The following is a 16,081-nucleotide window of genomic DNA, read 5'->3' on the forward strand; positions in this document are numbered from 1 at the left end:
TGATAAATTAGAAGGGACACAGAACCACCCCCAGATGTGGCTTGTAGCTTCAAGGCCTCAGGACTGTCTCTGAAGTTCTCCTGCTGCCTGGAGTCAGACCGGTGTCTTTGGAAAGCCAAACCTTGGCCACGCTGTTCTCTCTGCTGGGAGCACCCTATCACCGCCACATTCTCATCCAGCCAACTACTTCATTTTTTGTTCTCTTTTAGTAAATGTTTTAATCAAAATCTAATGTACTTAAGGAAAAATGTGCTTGTCATTAAGTATTTAATTTTCATAAAGCAAACATATCCTGTGACCAGCACCCAGATCAACAAATAGAACATTCCCAGCCCCCAAGAAGACCGCCCTCTTCCTCCCTTCCAGCCACCTCTCCCCAAAGGGAACAACTATCCTGACTTCCCACAGCACGGATCTGGTTTGCCTGCTTTATATCTGATTTTAATGGAGTCACATGGTGTGTGCTCTTTCATGTTTGGCTTCTTTCACTCCCTGTTATAGCTGGGAGAGTGGCCCCTGCTGCGTTGCTGGCAGTAGCTGAGCATTCCTTTTCATGGCTGTATAGTATTCCGTCACGTGACTGTACTGCAAGTTATTTCTCCATTTTTCTGTTATTATTTCTCCATTTTCCTGTTGTTGGGCACATGGGTTGTTTCCAGTTGGGGCAATTTCAGAGAGCTGCTGTGGATGTGTGGCATGCACCTTGCTGCCCAGGTGCCCCCATTGCCCTTTGGCACATACCAAGGAGCCAAATTGTTGGGTCTCAGGGAGGTGTATGTTCGGCTTTAGCAGATGCTGCTGAGCAGTTTGCCATACTACTGCTAGTTTGTCTTTGAACTTCATCACAGCTTAGGCATATCTTCCTCCAGAAAACCTTCCCTGATTTTTCCCTTCCCTCCTGATTTAGTTGCAAGAAGCGGGGAGAGGGCATGCAGGCAGGAGAGACCAGCCCAAGCCAAGGCTGGTACGTGGCATGAGGACAGCCACAGGCCGGTGAGGAGCCAGGGCCCGGCCCCGGGAGCCAGGCCACATACGGATTCCCCATTGTGCTTGGCATCCGGTGACGGGAGACCCCTCATAGCCCCCCTCTGCCCCCAGGATAAGGTGAACTTCGCGCTGTGCTCGGGCCCTCGGCTGGAGGCCGCCCTGGCCTCCAAGGACAGGGAGATCCTGCGGCTGCTGAAGGACGTGCAGCACCTCCAGAACTCCCTGCAGGAGCTGGAGGAGTCCTCTGCCAACCAGATCGCGGACCTGGAGCGGCAGCTCACGGCCAAGTCCGAGGCCATAGAGGTCAGGCCCGGGGACACCGGTGGGCAGAGGGGGACGGGCGGGCATCCCCACCCCACTCCGCAGCCACAGGGGCCAGCCTCACTGTCTCTGTTCGCTTTTCTAGAAGCTGGAGGAGAAGCTCCAGGCCCAGTCTGACTATGAAGAAATTAAAACAGAGCTGAGGTAGCGTGGAGAGGGCTCCATGGCGGCCAGCCCCCTTCTCCGGTGGCGGTGGGGGACTCCTGGGTTGGCCGGCAGGGACCCTTGGCACAGTTCCTGCTCTCCCCAGTCCCACCGAAAGCCACTCTGTGGTCCTCTGGTCTCCTCTCCGTAAAAGAAGGCCGTCTCGCTGACCTGTGGGGGTCGTGACTGGGGGTGCAGAGAGTTGACCAGCTACTCTAAGTCCAGCCAGCGTGGGCATGGGGACCCCAGCCTCCCTCCCAGGGCGCACCCTGGCCCTGTTTGCCACCCACTGCATGAGGCCTGCTGTCGCCCTGACGGGGCCCAGGGCCTGGCGACAGTGGTCTCAAGTGGGGAGGGCTGAGCGGGTACAGATGCCTCTCGTGGGGCGTTCCCCCGACCCCGGGGGGCCCAGGCTGACCTCTGCCCCCTCCCCGCAGCATCCTGAAAGCCATGAAGCTGGTGTCCAGCACCTGCAGCCTCCCCCAGGTAAGCGCCCCTGCCCCTGTTCCCTGGGGCAGTCAGCCCCAGAGAGCCTCCCCCAAGGCAGCCGCCTCAGCCTGGCTTCTTGTCTCCCCAGGGCCTGGCCAAGCCCGACGACGCGCTGCTGCTGGCAAAGGAGGCCTTCTTCCCGGTGCAGAAATTCCTCCTGGAGAAGCCGGGGCTCCTGGCCAGCCCTGGTAGGGGGTGGGTGCCCCCGGGGGTAAGGGGTAGGGGCTGCCTGGGGGTCTCTGGTCTTCTCTGTGCCCAAGGACCACTGCGTTTCCCACGGGCCAGAGAGCGACAGAGGAACAGGGTGTGCAGGGATTGAGCGCCTGCTGTATGCCTGGCACCGGGCTGGGAGCTAGCTGTCCACGGCCAAGCCAGTGGGTAGCACAGCTCGCTTGGCCCCCAACAGTGCCCCCCGAAAGGCTCCCCTCACAGTAAAAATCCTTAGCTTGGGGACTTTGCTTAACAACATAGGGGATAGAGTGGGCGTTCGTTCCCATGGCACCCCCTCAGTCGACCCCTGGGCAGGGCCTGTAGATGGCTCTTGTCTCCCCAACTTGCCTCCTCGGCCACACAGTCTCTGGGAGGCTGGTTTTTCCCCCTCCCCCTTTCCCCATGGGTGACTCCGTGGCCTGCAGCTGGGGCCCCGGCCAGACTCCCTGTGCTGCCGCCGCGTCCCCACCCGTAACGTGGGCTCAGGGAGGGGGCTGCTTGGGGGGTGCTGGGGGTGGGAATGTCCTGGCCAGGCACACCCTGGGCGCTCAGGAAGGGGCCGTCCAGCAGTGCAGCCGCTGCCCTACTACCCACACTTTCCACCATGTTCACACAATGGCAGTTAGGGCTCTTTTTATTCTCGTTATGGAAGGGGGGCTCCCTGGAGGCGGCGTCTGAACTGGGCCTTGAAGGATGGGTCAGTTTTGAGAATGTGGTGGTGGGAGGGGGAGACAGCAAGCAATGGCGAGGGCCCTGCTGACGCTGCTGGGCGCCTATAGCACCGCTCTCCCTCCCCCTCCTCCCGCTCTCTCCGCTCTCCCTCCCTCCCTCTGTCTCTCTCTCTTCTCTCCCCCCGCTTCCTCTCCTCTCCCCGTCTCTTTCTCTCTCCCTTCTTCCTCCCTCTGTCTCTCCCATCTCTCTGTCTTTGTCTCTCTCCCCTTTCTTCTGCCCTCTTCTCTCCCTCTGTGTCGGTCTCTTTCCCATCTCTGTCTCTCCACCCCCTCACCCTGTCTCTGTCTCTCCCCCCACCCCGGGTGTTCTAGAGGAGGACCCCTCGGAGGACGATTCCATCAAGGACTCGCTAGGCACGGAGCCGCCCTACCCCTCCCCTCAGCAGCTCCCGCCACCTCCAGGGCCCGAGGACCCCCTGTCCCCTAGCCCCGGGCAGCCCCTGCTGGGCCCCGACGGCCCGCGGACGTTCTCGCTGTCCCCCTTCCCCGGCCTGGGTGCGGGCGAGAGGCTGGTGGGGGACGCGCTGCTGCCGAGACACCTGATGCCCCCGGCCGCCTTCAAGGGGGAGCCGGGGGGCCTGCTGCTGCTCCCCCCGGCCTTCTACGGCGCCAAGCCCCCCGCGGCCCCGGCCACACCCGCCCCCGCCCCGGAGCCGCCCGGGGCCCTGGAGCCGTCGGAGGGCGGAGGGGGCGGCGCGGCGGGGGGCTCGGCCGGCGCGGAGGAGGAGCAGCTGGACACGGCCGAGATCGCCGTCCAGGTGAAGGAGCAGCTGCTCAGGCACAACATCGGGCAGCGCGTGTTCGGCCACTACGTGCTGGGGCTGTCGCAGGGCTCGGTCAGCGAGATCCTGGCCCGGCCCAAGCCCTGGCGCAAGCTCACGGTCAAGGGCAAGGAGCCCTTCATCAAGATGAAGCAGTTCCTGTCGGATGAGCAGAACGTGCTGGCCCTGAGGACCATCCAGGTGCGGCAGCGAGGTGAGCGCCGGCCCCGGGGGCTCCGGCCACATCCCGGGACCAGCCACGCGCCGATCGGAGGCTGGGGGCCCTGCCGCTGCCCAGCGGTGCCACCTGGGCAAGGGACCTGACCTTCCACCCCCCGCAGTTCCCGGGGCCTGTGGCTGCCCCTTCCTCCCCGCCCGGCCCTCCACGGGGCGGCTCAGGTCACTGACGACAGTGGGAAGAGGCTGCACCCCAGGGGCTTCCCCTGCAAGCCTCAGCTGACCACCCATGAGGGGCCTGGGTAGCTGCCCACACTAGGACTCGGTCTTCACGGCAGTCAGTGGCCAAAGGACCCACGCTTTCACCTCATGCTCCCCTACCCTTCACCTGATAGGTGAGCTCGGGCAACCTACTTGAGCTTCCCTGTGCCTCAGTTTCCCCATCTGTCAGCCTGGAAGCCCCCTGCGGTGGAGGGAAGCAACCCCCTGCCCCACCCACCTCCAGGGGCCAACCCCCAGTCCACAGGCCCCCACGACAGACACCTTCTTGCCTCCCCCAGGTAGCATCACCCCGAGAATCCGCACGCCTGAGACAGGCTCGGACGATGCCATCAAGAGCATCCTGGAGCAGGCCAAGAAGGAGATCGAGTCGCAGAAGGGGGGTGAGTGTGACCCCACAGGCCAGGCAGAGGCCTCGCCCGCCTTGTCCACCTCCAGAGGGAATCCCAGGCAGGTCGGAAACCGCTTCGCCTCTCGCAGCCTGCAGCCAGGCTCGATCCGGGCCGGGCCGTGTCATCCAGCGGGGCAGCCACCAGCCACGGGGGGCTGGGTACATTAAGGTCCATTAAAATTCAGTAAAACTTAGGCTTCAGTTTCTTAGTCGCACTGGGTAAGACGACACGATTACAGAACGTTTCCCTCTCTGGATCGTCAGGATGTCTTCAACTTTTAGGAGGCGAAACACCCAGTGCCTGCATCTCACTCCTTCCCTGTCCAGCTGTCCCTCCTTTATTATTGTTTTTGTTTACTGTCTTTTTTAAATTTTTTATTGTAGGCTATAACATACATACATAACAGTGATAACTTTCCAAGTGCAATTTAACAAGTAGAGAACAAACTTCAAAGGATATTGTAGGTTACAGTTCTACAGTTTGTTATTTCCTTATTATGAAATATTACATATATACCCAAAAGGTACTGTCTTTCAAATTATGATTTAACAAGTAAATATATAGGAAGTTTCCAAAGTGATTATGAGTTATAGTACCATAGTTTCAGGCATGTCCTTATTGTGACATCTAACATATATACAAAAAGGTATAGCTTTCAAATTACAATTTAACAAGTAGCTATAGAACAAATTTCAAAGGATGCTATGGGTTACAGTTCTACCATTTCGTTTCTTTCCTTCTAACTATTCTAATACCCTAGCAACTAAGGAAAAGAAAATTATACAAAGATTCAGTATTCATAATCCTCTGTTAAATTCCATCTTGTCTGTTGCTACTCCTTCCTCTAGTTTAATCACTTTCCTGATCTTCAGGGATGTCTATGCAGTGACCACCCTAACCTGTTCATGTTGAAAAAGGGGTGTCAACTTTATGAGCAAAGGTTTCTCTCCTTGAAACTCTGCTCTTTGCATTCCCAAGGAGAAACTATGCTCCCCTACTTCACCTCCGACCCCTCCAAACTTTCCTAGTGGGCTCCCCTATTTGTCTCCCGAGGCTGCTGTAACAAATTACTACAAACTTAGTGAAAACAACACACATTTGTTATCTTACAGTTCTGGAGGCAGAAGTCCAAATGGGTCTCACTGGGCTATAATAATCAAAGTGCCTGCTGTGCTGAGTGCCTTCCTGGAGGCTCCAGGGGAAGAAGCCATCCCTGGCCTTTTCTAGTTTCTAGATGCCGCCGTGTTCCTTGGCTCGTGGCCCCCCCTCCATCTTCAAGGCCAGCAGTGCGGTGTCTTCGGTTCTCTCTCTCTCTCTCTGACCTGTTTCCCTCATCACATCTCTGATTCCTCCTCCCTCTTCTAAGGACCCTTGTCGTTACATTGGGCCACCCGGATAATCCGGGACAATCTGCCCATCTCAAGGTTCTTAAATTAATTAATCCCATCTGCAAAGGCCCCTCCTTTTTTATGGAGGTAAAATCCACATAACTTAAAGGTCACCATCATAACCATTATTTAGCGCATGCAGTTCAGCGGCATTTAGTACGTTCACGATGGTGGGTGGCCATCACCTCTGTCTAGTTCCAGAACATTTCACCATCCCGAAAGGAAACCCTGTACCCGTTAAGCAGTCACTCCCCATTCCTCCCTTCCCCAGCTCCCGGCACCCACTAATCTATTTTCTGTCTCTATGGATTTGCTTGTTCCAGATTTTTCTTTTAAGTGGAATCATACGACAGTGGCCTTTTGTGTCTGACTTCTTTCAACTTTGCGTAAAGTTGAGGTTCCTCCACAGTACAGCGTGTCAGAACTTCATCCATTTTTTTGTGTCTGAATAATATCCTTTTAATGGATATCCCACATTTCGTTATCCGTTCATCTGCTGATGGACACTTGGGCTGCTCTGCCCTTTGGCTTTGTGAACAGTGCTGCTGTTGAGGGTAACACAAGCCCAGGTGCCAGGGTGGGGACGTAGACATCTTGGAGTGGGGGTGTTACTCTGCCTACCACAGCGCCCCTTTCTCCAGCCCCCCAAACGTTGGGGCCCCCCCAGGGCTCCCTCCCCCCCAACCCTCTTTCCCGCTCTTCCAGGACCTGTCAGTTCGCTCATGGAAGTTTCCATAACCAACAACTCCCACATCTCCCCCTCTCCAGGCCAGACCCCCCTTGAGAGCTCCAGATCCACCTGCTACTGCCGCTGGGCATGGCCACCCAGGTGGTCTCGGCATCTCCCACTCAGCCCGTCCCCGACATGGCCACCCAGGTGGTCTCGGCATCTCCCACTCAGCCCGTCCCCGACGGAATCCTCAGCCTCCCGCCCCAGCCCCGCCCCTCGGGGCCTGGGAACCTGGTAACAGGAGGAGCTGCCACCGTCCGCCCCTCACCCAGGCTAGAACCCCTGGTAACGGGGTTCCCTGGGGGTAGCCTTGGCTCCCCACCCCTGGCAGCCGTCCTGGGGCCACTTACGCTCTAGTGTTTTTGTTTTTTAAAGCTGGTCCATCCTCTTCACTTGCTAGGACACTTGCACTGGCTTCCTCACCGGTCTGGCCAGTGACATTCCAGGCCCCACTCCAGCCCGTTTTCCACCCAAAGCCAGAGGGATCGTTCTAGAACACACACACAGTCATGTCACTGCTCAGAGTCCTTCCGTGGCTTCCTGTTATCTTCAGGGTAAAACCCCAACTCCTCAGCAAGGCCTGTAGGCCCTACACTCTTCAGCTTCATCCCCTGACCCTTCCACGCCTCACGTGTTTATGCTTAGAGTCCCCCCCCAGCCGCTGTGACCCTTCCCCGAGACCTTTCCCCTAGCCAACTCCTGCTCACACTTGACAACTCACTCAGATGCCACCTCCTCCGGGAGGACCACCAAGGGCATCCACATGGGCTGAATGCTGCCCCACCTTGGTTCCCCCATAATTGCCTCTACACTGGGTACAGTAGAGCCAGACTAGCCTGGCTGGAAACCCTGGCTCTGCTGTGTAATCTCGGGCCAGTTACCTAGCCTCTCTGTGCCTCCATTTCCTCATCTTTGAAATGGAGACAATATTAGTACTGCGCTCGTAGGGCTGGGTGAGGATCAAATGAGATCAGCCTGGTGCGCCGTCAGCCTGTGGCCGACACTGCGCACAGAGTGCTCCTTCTACTACAGTTACTGTCATCATTATTTCACTTCTGCACTGTGAACAAGTTCACGTGGCTGCGGGGGATTCGAGCTCGGTGCTCCCCCTCCGTTCTGCAGTGTCTGCTGCCCCCTGGTGGCTGCTCAGAGCCTGCGTCCTAAGCCCCAAACCCTCTGCTGCTGCCTGGGTTTCCCCAGAGCTTTCCCAAGGGCCCCCCTTTTCAGGGACCTCAGCTCCTCTGCCAGGTCGCTGGCAGGGATGGAGGGCAGAGGGCAGCTTAACCTGCCAGGAGCCTACACCACCTCACCCAGTGTAACCCACTGAGCACCATTTGTTTATTCTTGGTCAACTCCTGTAGGAGAGATGCAGTCATTCAGTAAATATTAAGCTCCTACTGTGTGCAGGACTGAGGATACAGCCTGTGAGACGTATTACAGTGAGAAGAACCGTGAGAACCATCTAGTCTAACAGGCAGCACAACCCAGGCCAGAGAGGGGAAGATAGATGCTCAGTTACACACAGATGGGAGAAGCAGGTACAGATCTCTCCACCCAAGGGTCAGAAACAGCAGAGGAGAATGTGTGCCACGAGCATGCCAAGCAGTGGGTTTACACGCAAGGTCTCTGAAGGGTTCACGTATGCAAGAGAAGTACCAAGGTTATCCCCCCACACCCCTGGCAAAAGCACGCGCTAAGCCAAGGGCACAGTGGCAAGGCTGGGGAGGAAATGAACGTGGCTGACGGCTCACTGGGGAATTCCACTTCTGGAAATCAAAGGAAATGTCTAGAATGGGGACACAGATCTATACATAACCTCTTTTATTCTTATTTACAGTAGTAGCAACTGGAAACAACCTAAGTGTCCAGCGGTAGGGGATCGGGTAATAAAAGCAGAACCTTTCCATTAAGAGGAATGTGTGTCCACTAAAAATGGGAGAGCTTTTAATGATGAGAACAAATGCTCATGTTGAACGTAAGTGGGGACAATCCAGGCTGCACTCCCGCATGCAGTGTGAGATAATTTTGCACATATAGTTTAGAAAACAGACCAGAAGGAAATATATAAGACTATTTCACATGGTTGCTTCTGAAAGAAGGATTAGGAGGGATTTTTATTTGCATCTTTATTTTCTGTGGTTTCTTAGCTCTCCACAATAGCCATGTGTCTTTTTTTTTTTTTTACAATTGCAGTGAAGTTCACATAAAATATCATAAAATTAACTATTTTAAAGTGTACAATACTGTGATACTCAGAGTATTCACAGTGTTGTGCAACCACCACCTACCTCTATCTAGTTCCAAGACATTTTTATCACCCCAAAAGGAGACCCCGTACCATTAGCAGGAACTCTTCATTCCTCCTCCCCACCCCACCCACCCCCAGCCCCCGGTACCCACTAATCTACTTTCTGTCTCTAGGGATTTGCCTATTCTGAACATTGCATATAAACAGAACCATACAATTTGTGGCTTTTGGGTCTGGCTTCTTTCACAGCATAATATTTTCAAGGTTCATCCACATAACAGCATGTGTCAGAACAACATACCTTTTTTATGACTGAATAATATTCCACGGTTGTTACTTTTTTAATTGGAAAATCAATAAAAACTATTTTTAACGGGGCTGTGAGTATCCGCTGGGATGGAGACTACATGAACAGAAATTAGAGAAAGGGTTGTCTCGGCCCCGCTTGGTCCAGGGGTGGGGAGACCCCAGCATAGGGGAGGCCACTCGACAGAGGAAAACACCTTTTAGTAAATTAGTTAATTGTTGCTTTTCAGGGACAGGTCAGTCAATCCCAGGTTATGACACACTCTCCTGTTTGCTTCATGTGCAGCCGTCTCCTGTTCATTCATTCATTCATTCATTCAAATAAGATAATGAGCCTCTGGGAACCCACTGCCCAACCCAAGATCTAGAAGATTGCCAGTCACTTAGATAGTCAGTGTTTTCCTCCCCATCCCACCGCTCCTCTTCCAGGGATGTTTTCCATCCTCAATTGTGTTCTCTCATTCCTGTGCAAATGCAGTTGCCTCTTTTAAAATTATTTTTCACCAAATGATATATGATTTATTTTGCTTGTTTTTGAGCTTTATAGAAAGCATGTTAACCTGTGTCATCTTTTGGGATTTGCTTTTGCCATTCAGTGTGATGTTTTTAAGATTCCTGTATAGTTTTGCATGGTGACATCCTTTTTCCCTGCTGTGTAGTATTCTGTTGTGTGACCATGCTGCTGTTTATTATCCATTCTCTTGTCAATAGGCATTTAAGTTGATGCCATTATTTTGCTATCAGAATAAGTGAAGGAGCCTCCTTTAGATACTGTTAACATTTTCCTTGTCTGTGAACATTTGCATAGTTTGATCATAGTACATGCAGAAACACGTCTTCTTCACTTTACGTTCCCCATGAGCACTTTCTCCACATCTGCTAAAATATCTCTGTCAACCTGATTTTTAATGGCTGCCTAATATTCTACCATATGTTGGACCATGCTTTATTCTCATTGATCCCCAGTTGCTGGACACAGGGTTGCCTCCAGGCTTGGGCATTTGGGTATAAATTCCAGTGCTGTGAAATCTTCGCACCTCGCGCTCTGCCCTGACAGTGAGCCTCTGGCTGCCCCGTCATCCTTCCCACAGGTGAGCCCAAGAATTCAGCAGCCACCCTGAGCTTCGCCAACGGCACGGCCGCCAGCAGCACATCAGAGGATGCCATCAAGAACATCCTGGAACAAGCACGCCGCGAGATGCAGGCGCAGCAGCAGGCCCTGCTGGAGATGGACGCAGCCCCCCGGGGCCACTTGGTGCCACCCTCGCCCCCAGAGCGGCCCTCGCTGGCCACTGTGAACCAGAATGGGGCCCTGGCCTACGTCAAGCAAGAGGAGGGTGGCAGCAGTGGCGGGACAAGCAGCAGCGCCACGCAGACGCCCCTCACAGTCCTGTCCCCCGCCGCCTTCGTGCAGAGCATCATCCGGAAGGTCAAGTCCGAGATCGGCGATGCCAGCTACTTCGACCACCACTGGGCCTCAGACCGTGGCCTGCTCGGCCGCCCCTACACCTCCGTCTCGCCCTCGCTGTCCTCCTCCTCCTCCAGCTACTCCGGCCAGCCCAACGGGCGGGCCTGGCCCCGCGGGGACGAGGCCTCTGCGGCCCCCGAGGAAGAGGCAGCCGGGGCCGAGGACGAGCCCCCCAGGGTGGGAGAGCTGAAGGCTGAGGGCGGCGGCCCCGAGCCGGGCAGTGGCGGGCGGCTGGCCTACTACCCCGCCTACGTGCCACGCACCCTAAAGCCCACAGTGCCGCCCCTGACCCCTGAGCAGTATGAACTCTACATGTACCGTGAGGTTGACACACTGGAGCTGACACGCCAGGTCAAGGAGAAGCTAGCCAAGAACGGGATCTGCCAGAGGATCTTTGGGGAGAAGGTGAGGGTGTGGGGGAGAGAAGCACTCCCAGAGGCCCAGAGGCGCCCCCCAGGACCCTGGGGAAGAAGGTGCCGGGGAGAGTCCGGGATGTGGAAAGAAGTGTGTGTGAGTGAGGCCAGGGTAGATGGAGGATTCGAACCCAGATCTGCATGACTGCAAAATCCTAAGCTCTGTTTCCTGTGCCCAGGTCCTGGGGAAGGGAGGGCCAAGGCAAAACTGGCCTGCAGTGGTGCAGTTGTTAAAATAGTGGAACACTTCCATCCTGGTTAGAAAACAGCCACTTACCTCCCTTCTCCCAGGACCCTCCATACCTCCCAGCATCCAGCCACCAAAGGGTTAAGTCTCAGCCCAGAGGAGAGGTTCTCCTGCCCCTGCAGTACCAGTTAAGACTTCTTAAATATCATCTTGGTCCATAGCAGAGGAACAGGCAAAGGCTCAGTTGAGCTCAGAGAAGGGACAAGTGAGTTAAGTGGGAGGCTCTGGAAGGCTTCCTGGAGGAGGGGGATTTTCAGGAGTCTTAAAGGCAAAGCACCCAGCAGGCCTCTGGGAAATGAACAAATGAAGGCATCCTCTCCTGGAACTGGAGGGGACAGCAGCCCCTCTGGGTGGGGGGAGGCGAGCCTACTGACCTACCCTGCCTGCCTCCCCACTCCGTCCCCAGGTGCTGGGCCTGTCGCAGGGCAGTGTCAGCGACATGCTGTCCCGGCCAAAGCCCTGGAGCAAGCTGACGCAGAAAGGGCGCGAGCCCTTCATCCGCATGCAGCTGTGGCTCTCGGACCAGCTCGGCCAGGCGGTCAGCCAGCAGCCCGGCGCCCCCCAGGGTGAGTGCAGGCTGGGGCCTCCAGAAGTGCCGTGCACCCCTACTCTTCCAGTCTGGGTCAGGAGCAGGCGGGACCCCTTCTGCCTGCACTTGCCCCCGCTGTGCTCCTGAAGACAAGTTTGCTGCCCCGTGCTCCCCTGCTCCCCCTTTCCTCCTTCCTTCAACCAGAGCGATGCTCAGAAATCCCACACCTGGCTGCGTCAGTCCCCTTGAAAGCCTCTAGGTGGCGCCAGAGTGCCCAAAGCAGGTGGAAAAAATTGTCCTATCACCGGTCAGGAATCGCTAATTGATAGAAGCTCTTAGACACAGACAGACACACACACGCACACACACACCAGGATCTGGCATGCAGCCTCAGAATCCTTCTTAGCACAGGGCTTCAGGCTGCAAGTTTCCCCTCCATTAATGATGACAGGGTAGAGCCAGACGAGGAAATAGGCTGAGCGTTGCCCAAAGTCCCAGAGGTGGGCAGTGGTGGAGGCATCTCCCAGGAGCCCAAGTCCCTCTTGCTGTGGAGACTGTGGGCAGATCAGCCAGGGCCCTGTCCCCTGTGCAGGGATGAGGCACACGGCTGCAAGGACGGGACGGCAGACCCCTGAGCCCCGAGAACTCCTGGGAAGGGAGGCAGGGCCCAGAGGACTGTCTGTGGGGTGGAGGTGGGTCTCTAGACAAGACCCCAACTCAGCTGCAGGTGAATAGAGCAGATGGACACGGAGCAACGGGCACATGGACCAGAAACATAATGTCAAGCGACAAAAGCCTAAGTTCTTTGTGATGGTGTTTGCTTTAGAAGTCAACACCACATGCCATAGGACTACAAGCATCTGCATTAAAACTAAAAAGGAGCCACTGAAAAGAAAAGAAAAAAAACAAAGAGCGAGTGCCCTCCAGCCTGGGGAGAGGGGGCTGCTCTCAGCGGGGGCGGGAACTGGGAAGAGACGGGGAGGGAAGGGCTGTGGCCAAACCTGTTCCTTTTTTAATTCTTTAAAACAGAAAGAAAAAAAAAATTGAAGCAAATAGGGCAAAGTGTTAATATCTATTAAGTCTGTGGTGGTGGAGGGGGCTGATATTTTCTTTTTAGTATATTTCTGTATCTGAAATATTTTGTAATTAAAAGCCTTAACTAAAAAAATTCTGCTCCCTCAAGGTCGTCATGAGGATGAGATGTATCTGTCATCAGATCAGTGCACATGCTGACCACTTGGAGCGCTTTGTTCTTTAATCTTTTTATCAGTCCCTGTGGGAAGGGCTGTTGTCATTCACATTTTACAGATGAGACTGAGGGTCAGAGTGGCAGAGCCAGGTTGGAAGCCGGTTAGCCATTGTTCTTGCCCAACCCCTAGGGTATGCCTGAGTGCCCGTCCCAGAGCCGTGCCTGTGAGAGAGCTCCCTTCCTTCCTCTGTTTGATTTTTTCACATTTGGATTTATTTATTTTTTTATTATGGTAAAATTCACGTACCATAAAATTAACCATTTTAAAGTGAACTGTTCAGTGACAGTGCATTCAGAGTGTTGTCCAACCATCGCTTCTATCTAGTTCCGGAACATTTTCATCACTTCAAAAGGAAACCTCATACCCATTAAGCAGTTGAACCCCATTCCTTCCTCCCTGAGCCCCTGGCAAACACTGATCTGCTTTCTGTCTCTGTAGATTTGCCTATTCTGGACATTTCATATAACTGGAATCATGCAGTTTGTGGCCTTTTGTGTCTGGCTTCCTTCACTCAGCATGTTTCCTGGGTTCATCCATGTTGTAGTCTGGATCACAACCTCATTCTTTTTTAGGGCTGAATAATAGTCCACTGTGAGTATATGCCACATTTTGCTTAGCCATTCATCTGTTGATGGATGTTGAGTGGTTTCCACCTTTTGGCAATTGTATAGAGCTGTTGTGAACATTTGTGTACAGGGTTTTGTTTGAATACCGGTTTGCAATTTTGGGGGGTATACCCCTTGAAGTAGAATCGCTGGGTCATATGGTAACTCTGTGTTTAACTTTTTGAGGAACTGCCACACTTTTCCACGGCAGCTGCACAATTTTACATTCCCGTCAACAATGTGCGAAGGTCCCTGTTTTCCCACAGCCTTGCCCAAGCATGGTATTTTCCATTTTTTAATTCATAACCACTCTCGTGGTTGGGGAGTGGTATCTCGTGGTTTTAATTTGCATTTCCCTAATGACGACGTGTTTCGATTTTTGTTTCTTGGTTGTGGAAGGTTTCAGGCACAAGTAGAATAGTGCTAAGCAGAGCAGACCAGGGTGGTGCCCTGGTGACAGGGACAGCACAAGCCAAGGCCCGGAGGTAGGGTCACACTCGGCTTGGGAATGGGTGTGAGTGGACGTGCTGGTGGAAAACTGTCCTTGTCTCTTGCTCACCTGCGAAACAGGAAGTAACCAGGGCTCTGGGTTCATGGCACTTGGGCCCAGAGGTAGCAGAGATGGGAAGCTGTGGCAGCTGGCCTGGGGGGCAGGGAGGGCCCCCACAGCCACCGCTTATCCATGGCCTGTTGGGCCTGAAGGCAGCTCAGCAGACCTACCACCCACAAGGCCGCACAGGTCTTGCCCAGGGAGCTGAGATCAAACCCTCCCAGCCCCCCACCCTCCACAGCCCCCCACATGGGCGTCTGGGGTGGGCAGGGCCTGGCGCCAGAGCCCGTGCCGTCCGGGCAGGCGGGGGTGTGAGCCAGATGCCAAGGGGGCAGCTAGGCCTCACCCCTCTCCCACCAGCTGCCTGCCACAACCCCGGCTTAGTTACCCAGCCTCATTAGTGGTGCCCACGGGAGTCGGCATCAGTATGCCAAGCACTGCTTCAGGCTGCTGAGAATTCCCGGGCGGTAGAGGAGGCCCTGCTTGCCGGAACGCTCACTCCCTCTCTCCATCTCCCCTCGTCTCTCCAACTGGGTCTCTGCCTCACCTCCCTCTCTTTCCCCATCTCTCTCTGGGCATGTGCCCCCCTCAGTCTCTTTCTACTCCATCCTCTCCCTCCCTCGCTACCTCTCCTGCCTCACTCTGGTTCTCTCCTTCCAGCTCTTTCGCTCACATTCTGTGACCACCTGTTCCAGTTTGCCCGGGACGGAGAGGTGTCCCAGGAAGTGCACTGCTGAACCCTGTGCAGTCCCAGGCACACCGGGACGAGGCCGGGCCCTTCCCCTCTGCCCACTCCCCTGTGTCGTGCCCCTCCCCGAGCCCCCTCCACGCAGTGAGATGCAGCCTCTCCCTGGCGCCACCTCATTCCAGCCACATCTGACCCCCCAGCCCTGTAGCTGGGAGGTCCCTCCTCATGCAGTGGGCCTGGGTCTTTCAGATATCTCTTCAGAGGCCACTGTCAAGGTCAGGGAAGGCCGGTGTTCAACCTGGGCGGGTGGGAGGCAGAAGCAGCTGGTGGTTCTTACAGAATCTTCCAGGTGCATCTCCAAATCCTTCATCCCGCTCCCCCTCTGCCTGACATCTTGGCCCTTCCGGGTGGGGATGTGGGGTCAGGAAGATTTTCCAAAAAGCCAATCTAGGTTTTCACAGATCCTCAAAGCCACGACTCCCCTCCCACGGGCCCCCAGCCCTTCTCCCACTGCCGGCAATAGGTGGAAACATGAAACGGCCTCTTGATTGCCCAGATTGGCCCTGCCCCACCAGCCTCGTGTCTCTGCTGGTGACAGTGAGGGGCAGGATGAGGCCATGTCAGCTCCAGCATTGGAGGGCAGCATCCTGGGTGGCCGGGATTTGGGGGCAGGGGTTGAGGGAAGGACAGAAGCCTCCTCGTGAGGCCACACAGGGCTGGGCTGCTACTACTCAGAACCTCAGAACCTTTCAGGGGTAATCAGGGGTCCTGGCCAACATTTGTCTACTAGAGAGACTTCTGCCCAGCCCCTCCTGCCCCTCCAGGCACCAGGGACTCACCAGGACTAACCTGTGTCCTGTGCTCATATTCTGTGGATAAGCACAGTGTTGGGTGTGAGTGGGCCTGAGTTCGAGTCCTGGCTTTGTTACCTGTCACTGTGTGTCCCTGGTCACATTACCTAACCTCTCTGAGCCCCAGTTTTCTCACCATTAAAAGTGGGATGACATAGTACCTGCTTCCTAGAAGTGCTGTGAGGGTTGCATGAGATCAAGGGCATTAAACACATAACATTGTGCTGGGCATGTAAGTTGCTCAGTAAAAGGAAGTTTTATTAATTGTCATCGTCGTCACCTGGGAAGGGGGACACCTGGCCCAAGCAAGAGATTAA

At 55.1% G+C, this 16,081-nt stretch overlaps 1 protein-coding gene across 3 annotated transcripts in view; it reads left to right on the forward strand.

Moving 5' to 3' along the window:
• Positions 1-16,081, forward strand: part of CUX2 (cut like homeobox 2) — a 219,403-nt gene that overhangs the window by 191,764 nt on the left and 11,558 nt on the right. For all 3 annotated transcript variants that reach the window (XM_037817332.1, XM_037817333.1, XM_037817334.1), the window contains exons 11-18: positions 1,099-1,290; positions 1,394-1,452; positions 1,890-1,938; positions 2,030-2,129; positions 3,195-3,857; positions 4,381-4,482; positions 10,255-11,036; positions 11,698-11,857. In XM_037817332.1, coding sequence (XP_037673260.1) covers positions 1,099-1,290; positions 1,394-1,452; positions 1,890-1,938; positions 2,030-2,129; positions 3,195-3,857; positions 4,381-4,482; positions 10,255-11,036; positions 11,698-11,857 — 2,107 coding nt within the window. The remainder of the gene's footprint in view (positions 1-1,098; positions 1,291-1,393; positions 1,453-1,889; positions 1,939-2,029; positions 2,130-3,194; positions 3,858-4,380; positions 4,483-10,254; positions 11,037-11,697; positions 11,858-16,081) is intronic.

Source organism: Choloepus didactylus, chromosome 23 (assembly GCF_015220235.1).
Source record: "Choloepus didactylus isolate mChoDid1 chromosome 23, mChoDid1.pri, whole genome shotgun sequence".
Taxonomy (NCBI): domain Eukaryota; kingdom Metazoa; phylum Chordata; class Mammalia; order Pilosa; family Megalonychidae; genus Choloepus; species Choloepus didactylus.